The sequence below is a fragment of the Euprymna scolopes genome, chromosome 16 (assembly GCF_053919585.1).
Source record: "Euprymna scolopes isolate OS-2025 chromosome 16, ASM5391958v1, whole genome shotgun sequence".
Taxonomy (NCBI): domain Eukaryota; kingdom Metazoa; phylum Mollusca; class Cephalopoda; order Sepiida; family Sepiolidae; genus Euprymna; species Euprymna scolopes.
The window spans coordinates 84,982,363-85,001,320 of record NC_136497.1 but is presented as its reverse complement, the minus strand read 5'-3'; the positions used below and the strand labels follow the sequence as shown (position 1 = coordinate 85,001,320).

The following is an 18,958-nucleotide window of genomic DNA, read 5'->3' as shown; positions in this document are numbered from 1 at the left end:
CTGGAACAGTTATTAGTCTTTCTCTAAATAGAAACCCCTAAGAGTTATGCATTTCTCCCATCGTTTGATGCAGCTCTGGAGACCGTTTTTGTAGAACACCCCAGGTTGGTCCTCCAGCTACGACGTGACTTCAGAAATCAAGGCTGCATCATCTGGGAAACGCTTTCCTTTCAAAAACAACTTCATGGCTGGGAAGAGGTGAAAGTCAGAGGGTGCAAGGTCAGGAGAGTAGGGAGGATGGGGAAGGATTTCATAACCACACGCCCGTGCTTCTGATTTGGCGACATGCGAGTTGTGGACCGGAGCATTGTCCTACAGGAGGAGGGTACTTTTGCTGATCTTGCCCCGCCTCTTGATTTTGATAGCTTCCAATTAATTTCCTCAAAAGTGAAGCATAATAGACTCCTGTAATTGTGGTACCCTTTGCCAGGAAATCTGTCATCACTACTCCGTTCTGGTCCCAGAAGACTGTGAGCATGACCTTGCCAGCGGAGGGCTGTACCCTTGCTTTCTTTGGAGGAGCTGCATTGACTGGGCTTTGGTCTTTGGATCATAGTGATGGACCCAGGTTTCATCCTGTGTAATCAGCCTTTTGAAAAACTTTGACTCATCTTCTTGGCACGTCTCCAAATTCATCCTCGAGCACTCGAAGCGTTCTCGCTTCTGGAGTGTGAGTAACCTGGGAATCCATCTGGCAGACACCTTATGCATATGCAAATGGCCATGAATGATAGTTCCACAGACCCTGTACTAATCTTGACATCTTGGGCTATTTGGCGAATAGTAAGGCGCCGATCTTCCAAAGTGGCAGCCTCAACTTGACGGACAGATGCCTCATCAATGGCAGAAGGGGGGCGAACAGGTCTGGGAGCTGTTTCCACAGACTTCCAGCCATGTTTGAATTCATGATGCCAGCGTTTTACAAGGTCATATGATGGGGCATTATCACCATAAGTTTCTTTCATTTCATCAAAAGTCTCCTGTGGTGTGCGTCCTTTCAAATACAAAAACCGGATCACTGCTCGACATTCAACACGCTCCATTTCACACCTGATTCATTTCAAAAACCTGTAAAAGAGAAACCACAATTAGTTCAGAGCTGTAATTTGCCACATCACGCGTAGAGATATAAATAATTGCACATGCAAAATTTCAGCTAGATCAGACTACTAGAAGTGGATCAGGGGCATTACTTATTGCACGCCCCTCGTAAGAACTCAAACCGGTGTTCCTCGTATATTCCTATGTGGCCGTATCCGCAGCGGTCACGGAGGGAGTATGAATCGAATAGAAAGAAAAGATTTTACAACTTCCATTGATTCTAACGGATTGTGGCAGTGAACGCTCACTGGAAAAAATATAGAAATGTACGAATATCAAGGAACTGTAAGGGTAGTAGACCTATAGCACACCTCAGATCCTGTGCTGAAGTGTGGGGACATTACATTTCAATGTAATGTCGTGATTTTTAATCCTATTAAGGTCAAACTCACACGGGAAAATTTTATTTATACAGAGGAGAGAAAATAATTCAGGTTCAGAGACTGCTCGAGGATAATTATTAATGAGATTATCAGTTGTACAATAAACATCACCATGAAACTATTAGAAACAATTGGTGCGGTGGGCAAAAGTTTATAATTTTAGAGAATGGCTTAAGAAATACTTATTAATATTGATTGGACCCGCTAAAAAGCAGCTGCGCAGTATTGTATTAGAATAAAAGAAAAACTTGTTTATAGAAGTTTCCTTTGATTTTAGCTACCCAGAAAAAGACAGAAACGTTCTTTTCTGTAGTTGTAATCATACCAGTTCTTGTTATGACTGCTTCACCCGAAAGAAGAAGAGATTGGAGCTCAGTCGAGCGCCTCACATTAAATTAACGATAGTGTTAAGAAATACTTGATGCCTCTGTTCAGTCTCGAAAGACAAACGATACCTGATTTCGGGGCAGCTGCGCGTGTAATTGTGAGGAAAGAGTTGCGCAATCTCCAACCACGCCTCTCCTGAATCGGCGCTGTTTGAGTCCAGTGGCAACGGGAAGTCCAGAACGACTGGAAACAATGCCAAGATAAGCGGAGAGCACATACAGCACCTTGAAGTCTTAAACGGCTACCCATTTATTACTGACCAGGTTCAACATTGCTTAACTTTGGTGTGTCAGCGTGATTATTCCGTGAGAAATACTAGATAAATTGATAATAGAGAAGATAAGGGATTATCCCCCATACATAAGTTTGTACTCTACCAAGGCAAGAAAAGTGCTCCGAGTATGCTAAAACTATCTAGCTATCTCTTATACAGACAGTTTTGGGCCAGATGTTTAACGATCTGTGATCCTTTAGCTCATGTGTTTTCTATGTTTTCCGTTATAATGGACGCCATCATACGTTTCTTACTTCATCATTTGTAATGACAGATATTTTACCAATTAAACATGTTTTAGTGAAAGAGCAAATAACTTTGTGATGTAATATTTTTCTTTTGAAAATTGTAAATGGTTTTCTCTGTTTCTTTCAGTTGTGTCGGTCGATGAAATCAACTCTCTGTGATGTAATCCAGTTGTAACGTCATCCAGAATGCACAAACAAACAAATCACAAACACGCAAGATAACACACAAGGTTCACAGAGTTTAAGTAGTATAACAAATACTTATTAAACGAGTTCAGTTAATTCTTCTTCACGTGTAGACCTAGGGAATCTTTCCGTTGAACTTGAGATTCTTTCTGTCGAACTCGGGAATCTTTCTGTCGAACTTGGGAATCTTTTTGTCGAATTCGGGAATCTTTCTGTTAAAGTCGGGGATCTTTTTGTCGAACTTGGGAATATTTTTTCGACCTTGGGAATTTTTCTGTTGAACTTTGGAATCTTCCTGTCGAACTCGGGAGTCTTTTTGTCGAACTCAGGTATCTTTCTGTCAAACTTGGTAATCCATTTGCCGAACTTGAGGATAATTTTGTCGAACTTGGGAATTTTTTTGTCGAACTTGGGAATCTTTTTGTCGAACTTGAGAATCTTTTTGTCGAACTTGAGAATCTTTTTGTCGAACTCGGCGATTTACACAGAATTTCGGACGTAACCCTTTATTCAATCCACGGGAGTAGGATGTTTCGTTTGATCAGCCATGGCTAGGTAAAAGTCATTCGTAATTGCATTTTGAGTGTTGAACGCACTGAGGATTGAATCTTCACTCTCGCAGAACAATTGCGAATTACTTTCATTTAAGAACCAGATGATTTGAATAGCAGATAAAACTTTATTTCTCTCGCCTAATGAGGAACGGTTGCTTTTTAGTCGCGTGCAAATGACTCTATAAATCACTCCGTCGGTCAGTCTGTCCGTAACACTTTTGTGCTTGGCCTTTTTGGTTAAGATCAAAGGTCAGTTATTAATAGATGCTGTTCTTAGCTTTTTAAGCTTTTCTTGCCAAGATCAAAATGTAGTATCTGTTCCGGCAGACACTGCAAGCAAAGACCATATGTGGGGACAACCCCACATATAAGACCTTGGTCAATGTAGGGGCAACTGTTCATACCAATTGTCACTATCCAGCTCCTCTACTCCCCGGGGAGTTGGTCTCCATTTCCCCTTCACTCCTAACATTAAAAATCGGCCTTGTGCCTAATTTGCTCAGTGGAGGAGCAAATAAATAACCTTTTCTTGGCCTTTTGGCCAAAATCAAAGTGCAGTATCTGGTCTTACTACATGCTGTACTTATTGTAATATAAAGTGGGGGATCACTTTTCTTTATTAATTTGATGTAAAATGATCACCCAATTTACAACCAGTCAGTCTAAAAGCCATTCAATCATTCTCCAGATCATTCAAGTTGATTTTGAATGATTCCAGTTATTTTGTAATCATTCAATTCATCCTTAAGTTCATTAAAGTCATTCTAAGTCATTTACTTTTTATTTATTTAAGTCATTTCAGGCCATTTTTCTGTCATTTTAGTTTATCTTTAAAATTTTCATGTCAATCCTACAATCACGCATTCATTCATTACACGAGAGCACGCGACTAATGGCTATCGGCCTTGTTTAATAAACTAATTGCTCCGAAATATTAGCATGTTCAATGTAGCGAGTATGTAATATTTGTCTATACAAAATAATAATGATAATATATATATATATATATATATATATATCAGTTCACATACACTTTTCACGATAAAGCTAGAACCCCGAATTAGATAGAATCGAGCAATTGCATCGACAACGGACAACGCCAGACCCAAAGTGGGTTTCGATGTACTGCATCTCACCAGTGACATGCTCCGACATAGGCGCGAACCCAGGTCGTCGCACGCATGAAGTGTGCAATAGTGACGACCCAACCATATGGGCCGCGGCGCAATCTATTGGCTATACCTCGATTTTTTAATTCTTATATTTTTATCCAGTTCTACATTCTACGATGTGACAAGCAACGCGTCCTATACAACTAAGATAGTTACTGCTGGTATGCAGGCGGTAGATATCACATCTACAAACATTAACTGAAATTAGCCGACTCCCCAGACACGATTTCGGAACAACCTATTTGTCCGTTGTCGATACAATTGCGCGATTCTATCTAATTCTGGGTTCTAGCTTTATCGTGAAAAGTGTATGTGAACGGGTATTTATATATCTATCTATAACGCTGGTGGGTTACTGTTTAAAGAAAAAACCTTAACGTTCACCTCAAATATTCAGCGTCCAAGAAATATAGGCCACTGGCAAACTGGAACGTCTGTGAGCATCCGGTGTATTATTTGGAGCTGTCCCTTTTGAGAGAAGTTCCGTGTTCGAAGTGGTCTGTCTACATTGGGTATATAGTGTTTAAAACTTGTTATTACACGTAATCTTATTTAATTATGGAGTTAGCTAAAAAGCGATGGGTCACTGCACTTCTCCGTGTAAAGAGCAGTCGATTGATGCTTGAACTGTTGTCAGAGACCGTTCGTACACCGAGATACATCGTCTGAAAAGAAAGAAGAAAGAAGAAGAAAGAAGAAAGAAGCAAGAAGAACAATTGGCCATTTTTGTACCCTTTTTTTGTTGCTCTCTTTTGACATTTTAACCGACGTTCTGACACTCGCTGGATTCGTAAGACACTTCTCTGTAAGAATATGTGCTTTTTGAAACTTATAAGTTGATTTTAGTTGAGATTTGGATAGTTTTGTTTTGTAGGCGTATATAGGCGTGTACGGGCCATCCCTATATAGAGAGTGCTACCGCCTCTCTGATAATTTCCTCTTAATGTCTAATATATATATATATATATATATATATATATATATATGTATACACACATATATATATATAGTGTTTGTGTATTTAAAAGAGGGTATTACTTCCTCTTTGAAATCAGTAATTAAAGCAAAAGTCAATAATACTAAAGGAAAATACAATTATTTCCGGAAATTATTTGCAAAATGCATTTTATTAACGAAGTTATACCGACTAATTAAACAGGGGAAAATCAAAGTTTGCATTAAATATAAAATATCAGCGAATATATAGTGACTCTTCTATGAATATATACACATAAATAAGACATTGTTTTGAATGTGGGGTAAATTCATATTCCATAAAACTTCCTTCTTATTTTAAAAAAATCGCTATCCCATTAAACTAGAAACTCTCTTCTTCTTCAACTCATCACCAGTAACTCATCCTTCTTGTTCTTTTTCTTATTCATTCTCCTTTTTCTGCTTCTTCTCCTTTTCTTTTTCTCTTCGTCTTCTTCTTATTCGGTTACTTCTTCTTCTTCTTCTTCTTCTTCTTCTTCTTCTTCTTCTTCTTCTTCTTCTTCTTCTTCTTCAGCTCCTCTCCCGCCTCCTTTTCTTACTTATCCTTGTTTTTCACCTGCTCCTCTCCCTCCTCCTCTTTCTCCTCCTCATTCTCCTCTTACACATCCTCCTTTTTCTACTACTACTACTACTACTACTACTACTACTACTACTACTACTACTACTACTACTACTACCTATTATTATTATTATTCTCTTCTTTTTCTTCTACTTTCGCTCACTCTCCTCCTCCTTCTTCTACACATACTTCTCATCTTCCTCCTCCTCCTCCTCCTCCTCCTCCTCCTACTACTACTACTTTTCGTCTTCGGCCTTTTTTTGTTCTTTTCCGTCTTGCGTCTGACGCAAAACCACATCCAGTTTGAACGCTTCGGGGAGTGTAGAGTTACGCCTTAATTATCCGCACTCCTTAGTTCACACTTTGGATAGATTGGATGATAATATGGACCCGTAGCGCCAGCGCTTCCTACGAGGGGCATTAAATTGAGGAGCATAGCTTTTCAGTAATGTTTAAGTATATATAGAACTTAAAGAACTTGTAACATATCAAGAAAATCTGTAAAAAAGAATAAAAAATAATGAAGACAATGAGGAAAGCCAAAATAAAAGCCACATTATAAATACAAAAAAGTTATATAACAAAATGATGAAACCAAAAGAAAAAGCAAAGTACTTCCTTCCATTCGCGATAATAAACAATAAATAAATAAATAAATAGGTAGATAGATAAATAGGTAAATAAATACGATAATACAAGAAAGACTAATGTGATTAAGATAGCTTTGTATAGAAAAGGGAAATAAAAAATGTGACTAAAAATATGCAAAAAAAAAAAAAAAAAAATCTTAAAATAAAAATCCAAGCAAAAAAGTCTATGAAAATCATACCCGTTGCCTAATATGGAAAAATGATAAAAAAGGAGACATTTACGTATTTATTTTCTTTTATTTATTTATTTTTTTTTGCGGTAATGTTTCCAAGCAGCTGAAGTGTCCGAAAATGGATAAGATCACAGATCAGATAAAGCATATTTTCAGTCAATGAATAAAATTCACATCGTGACACTTTTTTGTTTATATATATCTTTGCGGAGGGCCTTCTTTATAAATACGTCTTGATGTTCTTTGACTTGCTATAATGGTTCTTGAGTTTTGTTATCATTTTGTGTTTTTAAATATATTTCATTTTTTTTACAATTGTTTCTCTTTGATTTCATATCTTCTTCCACGGTTTTCTATTATGAGTTATTTAGATTATTTTAAAACTCTTTTTCTGATCTGGTATTTTATAATTTTTTTTTAAAAAACTTTCTGTCTTTGTTTTTGGTATACATGTTTCCAATCTGCATCCGCTTTAATTTCGCCATTCTCATTGGTTTCAACGAGTTCGATTTTTCCCTTTGTTTTTTTTTTCTGTCGATAGTTTTTTTTTTCTCTTTATTGCTCATCATCTTCTCTTTGTTACTTTTTTGTTTCTTCTTCTTCTTCTTCTTCTTCTTCTTCTTCTTCTTCTTCTTCTTCTTCTTCTTCTTCTTCTTCTCATGTAGATCCTTTGCCTTCAGAAACTCTTTCTGGTGTTACAAGATGCGACTCTCCTCCCGACCTAAGCCGAACAAAAAATTGCTGTTATTTTTTTTTCCTTTCATATGGCAAAAACTCAATCATGATTTTCAAAACCCCAAAAATAAAACAAAAAAATTCCTCTACAAAACAATCAAACCAAACACCATGAATAATTATTCGAAGATACAAACACCTTGAAGCATAAAAACATGTTTGCAAAATTACTAGATTTAGATTTAAATAACCCGAAGAGGTTGATATGCCGTAAAACAAAAGAAGCTGACCAAACTCTATGAATAAATAAATAAAAATATAAGAACTTGAAGATTAAAAATTTTTTGTCCAAAAATTACTAGATTTGGCATTTAAAACTGAAAAGAGTTGCCCTTTTCTATACAAAGCTATCTTAATCACATTAGTCTTTCTTGTATTATCGTATTTATTTACCTATTTATCTATCTACCTATTTATTTATAACCGTAAAACAAAGGAAGCAAACACCCAATTTTCTCTTTCTACTTCACTATCTTTTTGTCACATTCATATTTTTCTTTTGCTTCCTTAGTTTGCAACTACTACTACTACTACTATTACTACTACTACTAAAACGTCTTTTCTATTTACTACTATAAAACTAGGTACGCTATAATTCTACAATTTTGTATCAGCGTGGAGTCACAGCACTACTACTACTACTACTACTACTACTACTACTACTACTACGAAAACGTCAATTCTATTTACTACTATAAAACTAGGTACGCTATAATTCTACAATTTTGTATCAGCGTGGAGTCACAGCACCCCTAGTACCAAGTATACGCTAACATGGAGCTATAGTAACTGCCATAGAAACCTTTGTGCACATGATTTTTTTTTTGACAAAACAAAGCAATCTACAAACCGATCGTATGCAAAAAAAGTACGGTTTTGGCATAAAATGACCCAATGACATTTAACATAATGAACTAAAATATCATACTTTGCTAAACAAACGGCATAGCTTCAAATATAATTAAAAAATGTTTGGTTTTAAATTACCCAGTATTAAGTAATTTTCCTCTTTTCGAACATGACTAATTTTATTTGTTACTAGCAGGGTGCCCTGCATTGCCCCGACTTAAATGTGCTTGAATATGATATTTATTTCATGCATATTTCATATTTATTATTATAAAGCCAATTCTCTATTGATTATTATATTGTATATTGTACACAATATATAATGGTGATCTCCAAATTAATATATATATATATATATATATATATATATATATATATATATATATATATATATATATATATCAAAACATTTAATGCGCTAACCTTAGTCGTTACTGTTTTAGCTATCATTAAACGGATAAGAAATAGCTAAAAATGAACCGATTTTAAGTTGACTTATGCCTGCCAAGTTTCATTTTTTTTTCAATTTTCAGCTCTTAACAGCTATTTTTATCGGCTAAAACCCCATAAAAGAACGCAATTATTTGACCAGCCTCATGCCAATCTGCATCCTTTCGTCTCGGAGGAGATGCACTTTGAAAAAATGGAGACGAACAGGCAAAAGATTTTGAGTTGATGAATTAAATTTTTTATACATTTTGTAGCCCCGACCGTTGTGATATCTTTTCTATGTATAAATATCCAAGGAACAGAAATATTGACTTGCAGTCCACAGCACATGCCTTTTAAATAACTAGTGTCATTTATTTTTTTATGTTACGTAAGCAGGGTTTGAACCGGATGCGTAATCAATAATGCTATCGACCTTGCTATGATAGTCTAGAGTGAAATTTATTTAGTTCAATTTTTAGTGTAGAAATTTAGCAGAAAATAATATTCATAAATGACCTCTCTCATAAAATTGTATCTGAGATGAGTATATTTGCTGATGGCACCACGCTCTATAACAGGCACGAGGGGGAAAACAAATTAACATATCTTCTTTTATTTTACACAGTGATCACCGCTTATCAAGGCCCGGAAGCCACTCAGGGATAAGGGTTATTGCAAGTACATTACGTTAGTGTGGAGATTTGATGAAGCGTTTACTTAAGGGGGCGGTTCATTAGGAATTTGTTAACGTTGGACTTGAAGACATCCAAGTTGTAGTCCGGTGGGAAGCAGGCAGACGGAACAGAGTTCCACAGGCGTGCAGTTCTAAGAAAGAAGCTTTGTTCATGGAATCCGCGTTTTGATTTAGGCACAGATATAGAGTGGGGGAAATTTTTCACAGTGGATTCAGCTAGACGGGTGTTTTTCGTGAAAGATTGGCGAGGGGGGACCGGAGATTGGAGTTCAGACGAGCACCTGCCATGGAAATAACGATAAAACAAGGATAGGCTCGCAACGTCTCCTCTGTGGGAGAGAGGTTGCAGGGTAGAGAAAAGGGCATCTAATGGAAATGGCAGAAATACTAGAGGAAGATCGCCAATCTGTGGTTGAATGGGGACAAAAATGGATGGTCACATTCAATGCTGCCAAGACTAAGCTTGTTTTCGTCAATAATTACAAGAAACCTTCTCAACCAGCAGTAGCTATGGCTAAAGATACATTACCTGAAAGTACGTCTTTAAAACTCCTCGATTTCACGTATACAGGGAATATGAGTTGGGACAAATACATTGAGAGCATTGCCAGGGATGCTGCGAGGAAGGTGGGCTCTCTGTACCATGCTAGAAAGTTACTTACGCCTGGAAGTATCCTGTACCTATACAAGGTCACCATTCGCCCATGTATGGTGTATTGTTGGCACATTTGTGCTGGTGCATCCGCTACTAGTCTCTCACTCCTGGACAGGGTTCAAAGAGAGTCACCAACCTGATAGGTCTTGAACTGTGATATAGGCTTCAACCTTTGTCACATCAACGAAATCTTGCATCCCTCTGCTTGTTTTACAAGTATTTTAATGGTGGATGCTCCGACTAACTACAAGCCCTTGTATTCCCTTGACGTAAATACCCTCGACAGACCCGACAAGCAGCAAAATCCCACCCCTACACAGTAGAGATCTCTATATGTAAAAAGGCCTTCTCTAATATTTTCCCCCAGAACTGCTAGACTTTGGAACGCCCTTCTGGGTTCCTGCTTCCCCAACTGTACCGACATGCAGAAGTTCAAGTGTAATGTGAACAGACATCTTGCTGCACAACTCCCTACATAGCAACCCTGCAACTTATAGCATCGATAGTAGCCCCTTACATTAAAGTGGCACTGGTCCTTGTTTGGGGTGAAAATGGAATTTAAAAAAATGGGTAATATTTTGGTCTTTTGTCCAAGAGTATAGTTAATATTTGTTCTGATGGTAAACTCCATTGTTGTAGGGACATGCAAAAGTGTTTTCTTTCTGATTTTTTTCTATTGTTAGCCCCATCTGCCAGGAAAACCATCTCTTAAGACGATCGGAGAGTACACCGGCTTGAACGTTGTAAACATAACAACAACCAACACATAAAAAATGATGTAATATGTAATGATGTAGATAGCAAAAACAGCACATCCTGTCACAAAGATTATCAAATACTTCTTTTTTCTGTTTCTCTTCTAATATGCCTTATCCTTCCATGTCGATATCGCCTATTATTTTTACAGCATCACTTTTACTCATCATACTTTTCTATTAATATTGTCATTATCTATTTCGTTCTTCACTTTCAATCCTTTTATTTCTTCATCCTTTTCCCCATCCTCACGATTTTTTTATCTCTGTTTTTACTACCCGATCTTTTCTTTCTCATTTTCTCCGAAAACTCTTCTTCTTCTTCTTCTCCCCCTTCCTCCTCCTCCTCCTCCTCCTACTACTACTACTGCTACTATTTTTATCTAATCTCATCCACTTAATATTCTTTTTATCCACCCTTCAATACTCCATCTAATCTATGTTACCCCTTCTCTTCTCGCCCACTCTACAACTCTCTTCATGCACTCATATACTCCTTAACACCCCCGCTTGTCTTATCGTATTCTTCTCTTCTCATATACGTTCCCAAAATAACTTTTCTTGCTTCCGTATACTCCTTAGTAAATTCGTGTCTCTACTCTTTATCCGTCTCTTTTTATTTATTCTCGACATTTCCACCCTTCCTTCCATCTACTCTCTAACATTGACTCTCTACTCCCTTTTCCTGTTTACTCTCCAACGCTACATCTTCAGTTTAAATATTGTTTCTTTTCTTTTTTACTCCTACTCTTTCCAACCCTCCTTTTTATTCTAATCTATGCCTTAACACTCCCTCATATTTTTTTTCTTTTTACCCCAATCTTTTCTCAAACATTCCTCATCCTGTCTCAGTTGTGATTTCATTTCTGTTTTTCTCGCGCTTCACTTTTGAGCAAATAATTTTCATTCCAGTTCTCCCCACCCCAACACATTTCTCTCTCTCTCTCTCTCTCTCTCTCTCTCTCTCTCTCTCTCTTTCCACTTATTTTTCATTACCGCCGTATTTTCACTATTCCGAGCATAACATCGCCTCTCTTCATTATAACGATCTTTTGTTTCCTTGGTATTTTATTTTGATTTTCAAAATGTTTTCCTTTTTGGTCTGATTGGCTTTTCCTTTATAACCATACCTTTATACTTGTTGTCTATTTCATACCATTTCACAAACTGTTTATTTTCATTCTTTTTTATACTTGTTTTTTTTTTATATAGAATTTTTTTTATTTCGTTATTGCGTTGTGTTCTTTTTTTGCTAAGTGCTATTATTTTCTCTGTAAATAGTCTTGAAGTCTTCTGCCAGCGATTTTTTTCACCATTTTATTGGGAAAAATTGCAGATAAAAACCATCTTGGCCAAATCCTCCCAAGTGTTTGCAACGATTGTCCAACCTGCTAAATTGGACCAAAGGGTCACTTGAAATGGGCAGTATGGACCCCTTTTTTTCCTTCGATTTTTATCATTACTATTGGAGATGCTAAAACTGCCTTAACTCTTAACAGCATCATCATTTTTCTTGGCTGCTGGCCTTGTTATTATCTTAATATTTTAGCAGGAAAGAATTTTTTTTTGTAGAAACTTGTGCTTTCGATAAAACTTATTTGCTTTTTTGAAATAGCTTTTTGCTTTCCATTATTTTAACTTTATATAAACTTTTGCTGTATATATGTCTAAAATATGCACTTTGTCCCTGTTTAATATATATATATATATATATATATATATATATACATACACACAAAGGATCATAACTCCTTTCACGATAAACTTTATTAATCGAAATAAGAACCATTAGAATCGCCACATTTTTGCGAATGAGAAACAAGTTTATTTAATCCATTAGCGTAGAAATCCGGAGTTCTGGTAGCGATGAAGTCAGTGAACGCCGATTAAGCATCATCTCGACTTTTGAAGCATTTTTCGCACAGGAAGATGTATAAATCCTTGAAAAAATCGGTGGGCAAGAGGTGCGGTGAATATGGCGGATGAGGCAGAGTCTCGTAGCTCAATTCATTCAGCTTCTGCAGGATCAGTTAAGTAACATACGGACGAGCGTTGTCATGAAAGAGAATTGGTCCCTTCATATTGACCAATCTGAGGCATATACGTTGGAGCTATTGGTGCCTTTCGTCAATTTGTCGGCAGTACTTGTTTAGAAAATAGAAAATGTCGACCTACATATTAGTGATGGGACGATTTCAATACAATAAATAATTAATAATATAATCATTGATTCTGTTCTAAATTCTCGATTCCGATGCAATTACCGATTCCGATTCTTCATAGATCTCAAAATATTCAACTATAGAATTTATTATTTTCTTATGATCATAAAACCCATGTTAAATGTGCATATATTTTCTCAAACGTAAAAATACATTTTTGGGGGATGATTTATCGATTTTAGCTTCATTACTAGTTCAAAATCAATAACTATTTACTATTTTTGGCATTACTACCAATATTGAAAGATTTTGTGTTGAACAAAATTATATAAAAAAAGTGAATTAAAAGAGTCGTTTTTGGTATCGGAATATAGGTCCACAATTGTTTGATTCCGATTCCCCCCAAAATTCCGACTTTTCTGATTCCTTTTCTGATTAATTGTCCAAACACTAATATATATATATATATATATATATATATATATATATATATATATATATATATATATATATATATAATTTTGTTTCTTCCTTTTTCCATTTTCCATACATGCATATATATATATATATATATATATATATATATATATATTTATTTGAAAATATATGAGGTCATAAAGGATGAATGGCAGTTGCGGTGTTTGTTTGAAAGGAACAGCATCCTCCTGTGCTAGCATGAAAACTACTCAGATATCAAAGTTCTGGTGAAAATCCAGAAAGAATCGGCATCAAGATCATATCTGCCCTTGTGCGACAGGTACGGAACCACAAAGCAATCGAGTAAAAATAGCAACGTTGACTTCTGCAGCATTCCATTGTGTGTTCTGGTCGAAACGTTCCCCGACGTCGTATGCAATGACTGAACCTTGCGGTTCACGGTGTCGAGGAAAACACTTGTAATCCTGCAATAGAATAGTTACGCGCAACGAGGGAGATTTCATGCAGGCCAGGCAATCTTGAAGCATGTTCTCTACGAGCTGCCTTGCCTAACAAGAACGAACTAACGAACAAAACGACAAACGAATAAACAAGCAGCAGAGCCAGGCGTAACTACTCAACTTAATTGCACATTGCTATCTTGTCAACGTGCACTCTTTTATGTACATCAATTTTTAAATAGTTGGAGCAAGTGCGAATAACACAAAGAAAAAAGAACAATAAGATTAATAAAAAAAAGCCCGGCAACAAACGTGCAAAAGTTAGGGTTCGTTGACTTAGAATGAGTGTCTTATGTTAAATTGATTTTTGAATTTGGTTTAATTTGACTTATTTTTTTTTGCATTTAATATTAATCCCTATTAATCCCTAACTGTATATCGGGCGGATACCATAATACTTAATTTGCTCCATCTTATAACAAAGGTCCATATATAAAATTTTAGCCAACCTCGCCCAATAGTTTCGGAGAAAACTTTTAGAGTAAATGTGGTATTGTGATGACTAATCCCTATTAGTTCCTAACTGTACATCCAATGGATACCAGGATACTTAGTTCTCTACACCTATTATAACAAGGATTAATGCAAAATTGCATACAGTATTTTCTGAGGAAAAGTGGAACGGACAGACGGACAAACAGAAATATAATATAGGTAGTGAGTGTGGCACGAATGATACAAATAAGTAAAGAGAGAGTGAAAGCGAGAGTAAAGAGAAGATAGATGGAGAGAGAAGGAAAAGAGAAACAGAGAAAAGAAAGACTGTTAGAACGAAGAATGCAAGAGAGTGTCTATTATGAAAAGAGTTTCACAAATATTTAGAACTAGCAGGGGAAGGCGCCCGGCTTTGCCCGGGACTAAAATATGCTTATATATGAAATTTTAATTTCTCCATATTTCGTATATGTTATTACAGAATCGTGATTTCAAAAATAAAATAAAAAAGTATTCTAGAATCGAAACTGACATCCGAAGCTAGTGACGTTACCACTGAACTAACGTGACACGCATGTGAACCGTTAAAAAAATAAAAATAAAAAATAAACTAAGATGAATGTACGAAATTTATAACGATTTTTTCAATTTTGACCCCCTTTTTATCTCATTAAAAACTATTTTAACCGGTTAAATACCCATTAAAGAACGGCCCGTAAAAAATCCAATCATTTTAAACCTCTAGCGTCACTCTGCGACTTTTAATTTCGTAGGAGATAGAGTTTGAAAATATAGAAACAAACAGACAGAAAGACCGACAGAACGACCGACCGACAGACAGACATATAACCGTTTATATATTAGATTTCGAATTTGTGATATCATAATAGACCCTCGCTCCATCCTTCTCTTTTTCTCATCTAATTCACCGCTCTCCTTTTCTTTTCTCTTTCTTCCAATTTCTTTCTCTTTCCAGTCAATCACTTTAATTTAATGACGTCATACACACATGCAGAGAGAAAAGCAAGCAAACAGAAAAAAACAAAAAACAGAAGAAAAAACCATCCACAGAGTTAATTTTCTGAATTTTTTAGATAATGGTTGATAATTTGGATTATTTGGATTATGTGGACTACTGTTCCTATCTGGAATGTTATTTGGACAACATTTCGGCAATGTAACCTCCGGTCTTCTGCAGGTGGATCTTGTCGAACTCTGTAATCTTTCTATCGAACTATAACATTTTCCTCCACTCTTAACGTTAAGTATGTTAGCTCGGGTGGTAATATATCCGACATTTCATCCTTGCAGACTATTGGTCCAATAAATAAGGTAGTGAATAAAATTACAGGTGAAGAAGTGATACTCTTCTGGCGGTTTAATGGTCGATCTTCAGTGCGGACGATACTAAGAATGCAATTGCAAATTAAATAAAAAAATTCCGTTCATTACTCCGTGCGATTAATTTCCGAGTCTGACAGAAAGATTCCCGAGGACGACAAAATACATTTGAAGAAGGTTTAATGTTAACATACACTGAAACATTGTGCGAATCACACTCAAGATAAGGATGGTTGTCCGAATAATCCAAATAATCCAAGATCGGCAGAGGCCAAGTAACAGACGACCTGTGACTCGATTGATAAAGCATCGTAAAAGATCCCCCCTCCTTTCTTTTTCTGGTTTATATAGATGACGTAATTTGTCTTTTGTGACACGCATAGATCTTGCGCTGTGATTGGTTGAATCTACTTTCACAGAACTATTGAACCGCCTTGCAATTAAGAACGAGTCTCAATCACCGAAGATGACACCAGCTTGTTTTTTCGTTGGAGATTCGCTTTCTGTAGTGTCAAAACTAAACCTTTATGGCCAGTTCCTTTCCATGGGACCAATCAAATCTATGCAGGTCGGTCGGAACAGGATCACCAGGAAGTCAATGGGCTCTGCTAATGTTAATTTTCAATACATCGAACGCGTAGCAAACGCGTTGCTGCCAATGAGCTTCAGCATGATCCTTGATCGTTTGATGCGTATTATATGGTTAAAAAGAGACCAGACTCTTCGCAAATCCGATAGAAGTAACATTTATAAAAACATTCATCCAAGTATTGGCCGCAAGACTTTTTTACATAACGATTTCAAGGCATTAGGTCCAATTCTGTATAGTAAACTATTAGTTTATGAGCATGGTTCCAAAGACTCCGCTTTTATACGCTTTAAAAGCAATAAATCTAACCTGCGCGCTATTGAAAAAGTAAATGGAATGCTGTTCACCGACAGGAAATCATGTCTTGTTAACAAAAAATATCGTGTGAAGAAAAGCTGTAAATTCAACAATGTGCTATTCAAGAATTTCGGCAATGCCAACAACGATCATGAGTTGCGCTATTCGAAAAATGTGGCCGCATCATCAGTTACCAAATCATACGAAACTACGCCGGGAAGTCTAAGGTGTTTGGCCTTATGCTCTTTGAGAAAACTGAAGACATGCAAAAGGCGAAAAACAGGAATCAATGAAGATACCAACGCACTCATGCTGTAAGCCTTGAACACCTTATTGACACTCTCATCCTTATTTAATTTTTACAATATTCAAGTTAAAAAATAAAATAAGAGTAAAGTAGAATATCGTAATTTCATTTTCATGGATGTTAAGGACAAAAACAAATCCTATGATGACTTATTCGCATCGTCGCCACAAGAACTATTACTACATGTAAAAGAAAAGAAAGATTTCTGTTCAAAGTTTATTCGTTTAGTTTCAGTTCGTAGCTTTGATTGTTCTAAATTTTTGATTGTCAATCTTTCTGTCTCATTAACTCTTATGCACGAGTGTCTCTTTTACTTGGTAAACTGTTCCTGTACTACTACTACTACTACTACTACTACTACTACTACTACTACTACAATAAAAATAGTAAACAAAAAAGTAAAATAAAAATAAAAACAAAAATCCACCAAAAGGAAATAAAATGCGTTTAGACATGATTAAAAAAATCCGAAAATTGGAAGAGAAGCTGCAAATACCTTATAGTTTTTCTACATTACGCCATTTAATATATATATATATATATATATATATATATATATATATATATATATATATATATATATACATATATATATACATATATATATATATACATATATATATATGTATATTAAATTTATTTATACAAACATTAATGGCTACATTTTTATTTATTTTTTTATATATAGCTAAAACTAAGACGTACCCCTATTTAATTAGCCGCTATGGCTTCATAAACAAAAGCAGTAATTTCGGAAAAATACTTTTATTTTCATTTGGGTTCATCGACGTTGTCATAAAAAAGTAATAAAAGTAGTAATCGTAGAATTAATAGAAGTAGTTGTAATAATAATAATATTAATAATATTAATAATAATAATAATAATAATAATAATAATAACTAATTATAATAATAACAACAACGATAACAATAATAATAATAATAATAATAATAATAACAACAACAACAACAATAATAATAATAATAATAATAATAATAATAATAATAATAATAATAATAATAATACTACACCAAGAATAAGAAAAACAAAAGAAGAATAACAAAAAAGATATGCGAGAAAAATATAGTGAAAAAAAGGTAGGGAAGACGAAAAAGAAAAAGAGAAATAAGAAGTTAAAGAAGCAACAATTAGATGAAAAAGAAGCAAAAGAATGAAAAAAAAAGTAAAAGATAGAGAAGAAGAACAGTAATCTAGATGCACATGTAAAATTTCTTAACCATTATCAAGTGAACATTTCCTGTGAAGCCTCTTTGCACTTGTAAAAGCTGCAGTGGCATTTGGCAGCGATGTGCAATCAGTGTGAACACGCCTTCCAGCCTTTATTCATTTCAACCCGAGTTAATGCTCTTTTCAAGATGTGCATCATAATAAAATAAAAAAAGCAAAAAAAAAAACAAAACAAAACAAAACAAAACAAAAACTAGTAAAAATACGCCCAACATTGTCTGCGATTTGAGTATTCTTGTTGTTTCTCAACACTCCATTCCGATGAAGAATACTCAAGGCTATAGAAACGCAGACCAATGAAACTTTAGAGAGATTATTATGAGGAATGATTCTGTTAGCCCTCAGTCTGCATAATAACAAATGGTGGTTGATTAGAAATTTTTCAAGAGATGTGGGTGCCATCTTGAATTGTTTGTGTCTATATTTAAAGACGTCATTAGGCTTGAATACGGAAGAAACGCGGGAAAAGGGTATGATAGTAATAGTAATTGTACAAACACACACAACACGTATATATATATATATATATATATATATATATATATATATATATATATATATATATATATATGACTACTTCATTTACTCACATAAAATTAATATACGAAAGTATAGATTTATGCGTAAAGTTTAAGTATTTACTTCAAAAGTGCTCAATACGTAGGTAGAGCTAGTTAGTAATTTATAAAATATATATGGCGATTAAGCTACACTAAATATTCGGCGTTTCATCCACTCTAGGACTCCTCAGGCTTATACGCATAAGCCTGAGGAGTCCTAGAGTGGATGAAACGTCGAATATTCAGTGTAGCTTAATCGCCATATATATTTTATAAA

General features: G+C 35.3%; 1 protein-coding gene across 1 annotated transcript; it reads left to right on the top strand.

Annotated features, from left to right (window-relative positions):
• The first annotated feature begins 16,145 nt into the window (after positions 1–16,145).
• LOC145296194 (polyadenylate-binding protein 1-like 2) lies at positions 16,146–16,883 on the top strand. The gene has a single exon (XM_080142404.1). The coding sequence runs from the start codon at positions 16,146–16,148 to the stop codon at positions 16,881–16,883; it is 738 nt and encodes a 245-aa protein (XP_079998530.1).
• Positions 16,884–18,958: the final 2,075 nt, after the last annotated feature.